The 10,201-nt window shown below is 33.3% G+C and overlaps 1 protein-coding gene across 1 annotated transcript in view; it reads right to left on the reverse strand.

Moving 5' to 3' along the window:
• LOC106463821 (ribosomal biogenesis protein LAS1L-like) overlaps positions 1 to 10,201 on the reverse strand; it is a 105,608-nt gene that overhangs the window by 798 nt on the left and 94,609 nt on the right. The window contains exon 13 of the mRNA XM_022391430.1: positions 6,323 to 6,467. Within this exon, the coding sequence (XP_022247138.1) occupies positions 6,323 to 6,467 (145 nt within the window). The remainder of the gene's footprint in view (positions 1 to 6,322; positions 6,468 to 10,201) is intronic.

The following is a 10,201-nucleotide window of genomic DNA, read 5'->3' on the forward strand; positions in this document are numbered from 1 at the left end:
TATATATATATATATATTATGTAAAGTATACATGTCTTTTATAATAAATAGTCATGCTTTCTAAGCAGACATCAAAGACATGAACTAGAGCTTTTTTACCAGAACAGGGTTATTTCTTGTGAAATACTAATTGCAAATGGGGCTTTAAAATTTTGTGGAATTCTATATCAATTGTGTGATTTCAACACCAAGACAAAGTTTCTTAATAAATAATGATAAAAAATGGCTCTTAGTGGGGAGGAAGACAGAAAAGTGTCAGCGGAGGTAAGTATTATTGGAAATACATTTTCAATTTAGGAAAATGTTAACTTCCAAAACATGCATAGCTTCACTCCCACTTATAGCTAGAATCCCACATTGAGAAGGTGGAGAGGCTTGTGAGGGCATTATCCATAGAGAAAGCATCTGCATAGATCATGGGTGTGTCAACAGAAGATTGGCATCCTAGTGGGGGAACTGCACTATATCCAAAACAGGTATTCTCTTGACCCTGAACTTAATTCCTGTATTGTGAGTGGAATTATATGTTAGTAATCATCACTATAGGCCAGCCCCAACTAGATAGCTGAGGTTCCACTACTTGGGGTTGTAATTAAGGGGTCTTGGTCTCTATATCCCACATTTGTGGCTGGGGCAATTGGACAGCAATGTCACACACACACACATATATATAAACTTATGAGTAGATCCCAACCTGTAGCTACAAAGTGATGCAATCCAAGCCACTGGAATCACAACAAGAATGTAAGCAACACTGAAGTGGACAAACCTTCTCCTTTACCTGAAGAAGACTGAAAGGGAACACCCCAGGCTCGGGATGACAGGATCAAGTATGCCTTACTCAGCCAAAGGAAACAGAACTCATCTGGTCTGTAATTATGAACATTCATCCCCTCTCCTCAACCGTGTTGGCAAGATATATTTTACTTGCACCAGGAATTATGTGGAGGACATGGAACACCAGCACTCAACCAAGGACCCAGGAAGGTACCACTCCAAATTCAGAATTATGAGGAGATAGTGGACCCTCTTCCATGAACAATGTACTGATCTATATTGATCAAACAGAAAGGTCATGCATTTCCCAAATGGACAGCAGAATGTAAAAGCTGAACCAGTATTATGAGTATACTCCCACGTAGACTGGTGCGACTCCTACCCACATCTGGGAAAAACATCCAGGGACCTAGGTAGGAGGCCCCCCCAACTTCGCCCTTTTCTCGAAGAGTGGAGGAATTCACTCTAATACTCTGAAGGAAAAGCCTCTGTCCACCACACCACTGACTGGAAACTGTGTTAAGGACTACCTAGCTCCACTAGTAGAATCTGGGAGGTAATGTGTTGGAAAGTCCTGAGGAACTGTGCTCTGGAAATAGTGCAATAGGTGAACCAAGTTCCCTAAAATTTTAAAAGCAAACCAACCCCAATTTATTCAATTTGATGATTGGCAGGGATGGGCAAGACCCCTTATGCTTTACTCACGATAGTCAATGAGTGGTGGTCCAGCATAGTACCGTAATAGCAACTGGTCAGCTCCTACGTGGTTTTATGAAACACCTCATTTCTACAGAGCTTGTTGTAACCTGTATTAAGTATATTGAAATAGTGGTTGCTAGTGCAGAATTGGTTTGATAAAAGTACATCTGCCTAGGCAACACTCGCTACAAAGTGGGATCATGTGAAAATGAAGTAAGGGACCCTGAAAAGTAAAGAAGAGACAAGCATAGCAATGAAAATACTCACTCTTCTGTATAACCTAGTGGAAGTGGTTAAGATAGCTACAGGAGGTAGTCAAACATCCTCAGATGAAGATACTGCTAGATCATGCAAATAACGTGAGTATTGGGGAGGTCCACACACACCAGCCTACATGATGTCCTCCAGTGGGCAATTTAAACGGGCTGCTAAGAACATAGAAATGTGACTAATCTGATTAGACATGACTCACAGAAGATTTCTTACCTTCAAAGAGAGCTCAGAATAAGCAATATGGAACCATTTCATACCCATCTTGTCAATGTAACCAGGTATGAATCCTGGGAAGCTGAATGATCCCATTGAAGAAAAAATCAGTCTAGCCACTCTAAAAGCATTAGTGTGGGCAAAAAAACCTTCAAGACCCTCACTGAACAGAACAAATGATCAAAATCTGATTGGTCATAGAAGTGAGAAATAGTGATCAGATGAATTGGTGAAAAGGATTTATCCCCTTCTGTGGCTGACAGTGTTGTTGGGAAGAACTAGTCTGAGGATGTATGTACAATATAAAGCATCCTGTAGATTATTAGTGCAAACCACTCTAAACAGCAATGTCAGTAAGTTAGCAGCCATCAAAAACAAACCTTCAGGTGAAGGTAATACATGACATATGATGCTAAGGTCACAAATGGGTGTTGAGAAAAGGTATATAATGTAACCTTAATATACCAGTTAGTTAACTGGAATGGTCGTTTGGTACAAGGGACACAAAGAGACTTGAGAAAGCTAGAGAGTACTTGGAACCCAAACAAGATTTATCTCGAATATTGAATGGCAGTCAATAAGGCCACTGTATACACAATGATTGTGGAAGATGCAAAATCCTTGCCAGAGAGTCAGGTCAAAAAACGAGTAAGAATGCTCAAAGTATCTCCAATGATCGTAGCATTAGTACAGAGAAACCCGTTAGAGGATGCTTTGTCAAGAGAGAGTGATAACATTATGTGAATGAGGTGCTTTTACACAGTACAGGATAGAGGGCACATTAACGTAGGAGGTGAGTGTCACGAGACAAATATCACCAAAGGCAATTAAGTGAAGTATAAAAGACTGAAGCAAGCAATAAAAAATTCCAGCTTCCCCAAAAAGGGCTGTTAATCTAGTAAGTCTATCAGACTCTCTTTAATCATTTAATAATAACATCTCTGTAACTTAAAAAATTTCTCTTCTTTAAATCGATCAATCTCTCAGAAATCTATTGAAACAGAATCGTGCTTACTCGGTCAGCATCTCTCTGCTCCAATCCTTGTCAACTGCTCTCTCTAACTGACATCACTGCCACGTGGACAAAAAAATGCAAAAAGTGAATGAGGTGCTTTTACACAGCACCAGGATGGAGGACACATTGACGTAGGAGGAGAGTGTAACAAGACAAATATTGCCAAGGACAATTAAGTGAAGTATAAAAGACTCAAGCAAGCAAGAAAAAATCCCAGCCTCCCTGAAAATGGCTGTTACTCCAGTAAGTCCATCAGACTTTCTTTAATCATTTAATCATATCTCTGTAACTTAAAAAAGTTTCTCTTTTTTAAATTGATCAATCTCTTAGAAAACTATTCAAACAGAAATGTGCTTACTCAGTCGGCATCTCTTTGATCCAATCCTTGTCAACTGCTTTCTCCAACTGACATCATTGCCACTTGGACAAACAAATGCACATATTCCATTTAACTACAGAATGACAGTCTCTACGCGATTCTCCCGGCATGCTTAGTTCGGCATTTTCCTCGTCTCCTCATATCTCTCAACAATCTATCATACGTATTAAAATTAAACTAAGTGTAGTGGCTCTATCAAAGTTCATTTGGCATTAACCTTTTTACCACGCGGGGTGAAGAGCAGCAAAAGTTTCTGACCGTCATGGGTTGTCTTTCAGGCCCCAAAATCCTTTTTCGAGGCTTGAAAGATTTTTAAATCTAAATTCCAGCCACGAAATTGATTTGACCAAATCAGACCAATGCTTAGATGGGCAAAGGAAGAAACCCTGGCAGTCTATTAATAGCTATAAGTGGGAGCAGAGGTATGTATATTTTGGAAATATTATTAACTGGAGAATAAATGTATTCTTATCATTATCATCAAAAACATCAACTGCAAACTGTGGAGGGGGGGCAAAACTGAAAGCGAATGAAGCTTATCAGAAACATTAAAGGCAAAAACTAGAGAAGTTTGGGAGCATACTCCCTTAGAAAAGTTTTACAACTAGATTTGCAACTTAGGTTTGTCTACTGAAGATTTTTCTGAGAAATTAAGGAGTCAGTCTATGTGAAAGGTGAATTTCATGATAAAATACTTATTTTCATTTTAAAGTTCTCACTTGAATAACCTTCCTATATGAATATCAAGTTTTTTTCTATAACATTCTATATTTTATCAGCAGATTTCTTTACACAAACAGCATACTTGACTCCAGTGTCTTTGAAGACATAATCTAAGTATAATGAAAAGAGTGGTTTAAAACATGAAACATATTGAGTAACACACTTCTATCCTTATCAGTACTGACTGTAAAGTTACAAATTACTTATATTCATTGTTTAAATATTTATTCTTTTATTAAACATTTCTATTTTGTTTTTATGTTGCTGTATGGAACACTAATTATCCTCAGACAATAAAACAATAAATCAAGGCATGAGCCATTATGCTATTTCCAGCAAACAGTAACACCTGGGTCTGAGAAGCACGCAAGCACATAAAACTTCTAGTCATATCTCAGTAAAGCAATAAGCTTGGAGGGAAATTAACATTATGGATCAGCAATATCTATAGTATAGTAATTTGTGTTAAACTCAGAAGATCAAGGATTAGAAGTAAAAAAAATCTAAGATCCACAATTTGGTGCACGGGTACGTCACATCACAGAGAGAGACATTAAATATTTCCTTTTGAAATTGAAAAATTAAAACTTGTATACTATTATTGTTTATTGACACACATTCATAATAAAGCTATGAAAAAAGCCTTGAGATGTGTACTTTGCAGGTGAGTAGAAGAATAGCACATGTTCAGTTGTGAAATATGTAATTTTATAGTAAAACTGACCTATATTTCCTCATAAATGCTTAAATTTACTTTTAGTTGAAACACAAGGATAACAATAAATTATGACTTCTACTACTCCCAGTTTTATGAAATCAACGTGCATTTAGGAAGATGTAGTTGCTAACCTTTGAGCTAAGCCTGACAGATTCTCTCAAACTAAGGTGAACACACGTTAAATTTTGTAAACTGTAAATATGCATTTTAGAAAACAAAATTCTCTCTCACTACAATAGGACATCACAAACTACTAAAATTTATCTGGCTTTCTAACTAATATATAAAGGGATAAAATTAATATATTTTCAGAGCAGCAATTTTATTAAATACACCTCAACATTTCATAGCAAATTTCGGATTTTCTCACCAAAAATTGACAAACAGCCATCAGATTTATATGGTTAAGAACCTGCTCTTTTTATTTGTTATAAACATGTATTTAAGACAGGTAGGTGTGGGTAAACAAGTATATTTAAAAGAATGAAGGGATGGGCTTCCCTGCTAAGTTTGCTAAATATATTGATATCTTAGCAAACCAAGAGAGTGAGAGGTTATTTTATATTCTAGCTTGTCAATATGAAAAGTGCAAGTTTTTAATTGGTTAAGTACTGTATGGTAGATATGATAATATGTAAATTGAACAAGTTATAAAGTGGGCATGTCATATGACACACAAGAGTGAGAGTTTAGCAATTTGTTTTCAATATTTCCTTTTGAATTAAGAAAATAAAAATTATATAATTTATTAACTAAATTTTGATAAGTAGTTTTATTAAGTTTAGAATGTAGCTCTGTAAAAAGTAGTGACATGCACATTTTGACCCTACTTGTGCATACAGAGTTAAAGCACCAACATAATTTTTTTTATCTTAAACTCTTTATCTTACTTTACAGGATTTCAGCTACATAATTCACTTAAGAATATTTATCTGTTTTAGGGAAATAGTAAGCCTATCAAAATTTCTGTGTGTGTCCAAAGTGAAATCTGCCTCAACATGTTAGAGATAGGTGACTCTGAACCCCTTTTTCTGACAGCTATTATAGGTTCATTACGTAGTACTAGTCAGTTTGTTCTAGGTGATTGATTGTCTTTATTAATATATATATTACTTATTTAGTTCTGCCCTATGTAGTTAACCTACTTTTAATAATGTGGTCCATACTTTATTCTCAGTAGAAAGAGAATCTTTTTATTGTCTTTAAATAAACATATTAAAAATGACTGAAAATACAAAGTATGTAATAACCACTGACATTTCACAAAACTAAAGTGGACAAGCTATGTATGACACAAAAGTATAGCATGTCCATAAGTATTAAGTCAATGTGATAAAGGTCTTTTGAATATTGTGTTTGTAAATATTTCTAATTTCCAATAGTGTATAGTTCCATAATATTCAAAACTTTGACTTGCTTCTAAAACTAAGTACCTTTCTAAACTACACTTCTTTAGAACAACAATAAACACGAGTTCTCACTGATATTATTATTTTATCTTATAACAATGTCAAGAACAACTTACACAGCATTATAGTCCATGTCTTCATCTTGTTGAGGAATGTCATTTTCTACACAAGAAGTTGGTCTTAACTCTAGTTCAGTTACTCCACCTTTGGAACTGTAGTACAGGCAAGTCCCCAAAGGATAACTTGACCAGTCAATTTCATCTAAAGACATTTTTCATATGATCACTCACTACATCTATCTGTACCAAGACTGTATAAATAAATGAACATATACCACTCCAAAACATATAAACAGCATATATGAGTTACTCAATAACAGGATAATGATGCATGTACAGGTACTAACTGTGATGTTATTTGCATAAGACAATACAACAAACATTGTAAGTGCAGATGAAGTATCACAGCAATAACCTTCCATTATTTCCCTGACACTATTTTCTTAAAGATACTCTCCATCAATCCCCCCCCCAATACTTTGGTAAAAAACAAAATGTAATTTTATTTTGTTTTATGGAGACTTTTTGTTGATCTATCTTCTTACTTTCATTATTGATCTTGATGCACTATAAAAAAGCTGCAACTTGAACACATGATTTGAGTTGAATGCTTAAAGTGCAAAGCTTTTAGTTCTTGAGCCAAGGTATAACTCAAGGTACTTTAGTGTGAACATCATTTCAATAAATATGTAAAAGAGAATTAAGATAAATTATTAAGTCATATTTTTGTATTGTCCCAATGACTGATAATAATTGCAAAAACTAGATTTGGTAATCATAAAAGCAAAAGTAATTTCGAAAAAAAGTTCATTCCTTATTCACTTGTTTAAATAAAAAAGCTTTTTAACACAGTATAAAAAAATGTAATTGGTAGTTGTGTTTCTTTAATGTCTTTATTCCTTTCAAAATTGGATTTGAGAGTGACAAATTGCAATAAAATTATGGAGTAACATTTGACTATTTAAAAAAGTTTCTTTTTTTGCTAATACAAAATTATCAAAACCATGGACCTCAATATGGCTTTCAATAGCCTTTAAGGGATGTGTTATTTTAACTACCCTACAAAAGTTTCTGAAGAGAACCCTGGTACAATCAATTCACTCAACAGTAAGATAAAGATACATGTATAGGTACTGCACATGACATTTACATACAGCAGTAACAATTCACAAAACAACCAGGCTAAATAAATGAATATTTACCAATCTAAATAATTTCTTCCCAATCAATATTAAAAAGTAGAACATATCTGTATTAGTAGTATTATCTTAGTATTACACACTTTTTATTGTAAAACCATAGCTAATTACAGAGATTATTCACATGTATAACTATTACACGTTTTGAAACCTAAACACGTACAAATACAAGCAACCATTGCAACTATTTTTGTTTTGTAGGCAAAATACCATTACTGAAAATTTCTAACACTGTCTATCAATTACATGTGATTGTTGTTCAGAAGAAGATAATTCTACCACAAATTGGCTCAACATTTGCATCAGTGATCCTGTAGGATTAATCTCAAGTGTATTGAAACATGCCTTAGGTTAATGTGACATAATTATCCTTTCACATTATTTTAAAACCCCGTAGCCAGCTATGCCCAATGACAAACAAACCTTTTTTTTTATTAGTAAAAACTTACGAAAGCTTCTATAGTATCCTAGAGAAAAGAACACTATCAACAAGATATTATACATTATTGTTTAATCTTTCAACTCATCATCGGTCCTTTTACCAATGTCACTTGATAAAATACTGTCTTTACATCTTAACATCACTAATAATATTATTTAACAATCAAAACAAAAACCACACATTTACTCACTCCACAAATATTTCTAATACTTTAAATGAAGTATTTATGCATCCATCTAGCCCTTTACATGTAGAAAAAAGTAATATCATCTGTAATGAAGTTATTAAATTACCATAAAATGTTAGGCTTGATTTCACCAAAAACACAATGCAATACATGTTAATCAAGTCAGTTGAGAATCTGCATAAACAAATCCAAAGTACTGTTGTAAGTAAGAACACAATGGACATCAACCAAATGTAAACATTTTGATATGGCAAGGTGCATTTTTTAGATGAATGAATATATCCATCAAACTGATACAAAATCTAAATCCTTATTACCATAAGCATCAATTTATATGCTGAAATTACTTGGTGAAGCTTGCTTAAGAATGAACATACTCTCTTTTATACAGAGTCTTAGTTCGTCACTGACCTCCATCAAGACCTTCCATGTCACACTCACCTAACAGTATTCCAATATATTTGATCTATTTGATTTCTTTAAATATCCATGTTCTTTCACTCATGTCTGAAGCAATCTCTTTGTGGATCCAATATAATCTTGTTTGTAAGAATACAAAATAAACTAATAAATTATATTTAGAGTTTCAGTAAAGAGAATTAATCTAAAAATACTGCAAATAACATCTGGTTTAGAAATACATCTTACCTGTATGTGTGGGTACAATCTATGAATGTGGGTATGGAGCTGTTTTTTTAATATACATGTCTTATTTACTAACATATGGTGAAGCTATAAAACTGAACATTTCTGAAATTTATACATTGGTGGTTTTTATGAAGTTTCATTTGTTCAAACAGTCAAAAATTATTCTTTCTATCATGTCATTAAATTCCTATTAGTGTGTCTAAATGTGATAGATCTTTGAAAAGAATATATATAAAGACAGCTCTTTAAGCCTGTTGTCTCACTTCTTTAAGCATTTTTGGTCATTTTGATTTGTATGTCATGTTTAAAAAAATTCTTTATGTGGTACTCTTTCCAAGATTATCACCTGAAATTTCAAACAAATAGACAAAGACAAAAATGTTGAGAAATAATAACTTCATTCAAACAGAAGTTGCGACTGTTTTCAACAATGCTGTTAAGAGAATGTACTCTATTGTGCTTGAATTTCACAAAGCACTTAACTGTTATTCTTAATAATAGTTTTTACTATAAGATGAACATTTTTTTTTATTTTCCATATATTGTACCAAAAATCAAAGGGATAGGCATCAGTTTTCTAAACAGCTTCATAGACTATACAACTCTGCATTTGTTACCAGACTTTCTACAAGGTAATGAGTAAAATATTTAAAACAGTAGAACTTTTTAGCAACTTTACTGGATAGACCATTCAACTCACTGTAAAGCATCATTGTAAACAGTACACGAGTTACTGTGCTGGATCTGCTAAATACTCCATGAGAAAACAATAAACAACTCATTGTGATGCATCAATATAAACATTACAAAACTCACTGTGTTGGGACCAATAAACAATCCATTATGATGTAGTTATGTAAACACTATGCAATTCATTGTTTTGGGTACACTAAATACATTGTATACACACATTAAACAACTCAATGTGATGTACTCATGTAAACACATTAACTCTTTCAGCACAGACTCAGTCCCTCATTTTGTGCTTGTTGTAGTTTTCATACTATAACTTTTACATCAGTAAATGTATGTTAAAGCAATTTGGCAGATTATCAATAAACATTACAATGCTTTCATACACAAAATATCATTTTTTTTATTAAGTCTTCAGGTTTGTAAAGCAATATTTTTCTCATGCCTTTTTTTTTCACATGTTGCCTATTCCATATGCAAAGTAATTTTCATTTTAAGATTAAAAATACTTTTCTGTATCAGAAAATTTCACATGCAAAATCTTTATAATGTCCAAATAGTTATCAAACATTTCTTAAGAAAAAAGCTTTATATTTTATCTGTTATTTTCAGTAACGAATCTCTGTACAGGTTTGGTTGATTTGACCAATCTCGTAACCACATTAAAAAATTAGGAAATAAATATAAATTATGCCTCATTTTAGAATGACTACAAATTACAAACAAACACATAAATGTTTAGACTAAATAGCTTAAATCTCATGGCA

Source organism: Limulus polyphemus, unplaced genomic scaffold (assembly GCF_000517525.1).
Source record: "Limulus polyphemus unplaced genomic scaffold, Limulus_polyphemus-2.1.2 Scaffold1491, whole genome shotgun sequence".
Lineage (NCBI taxonomy): Eukaryota > Metazoa > Arthropoda > Merostomata > Xiphosura > Limulidae > Limulus > Limulus polyphemus.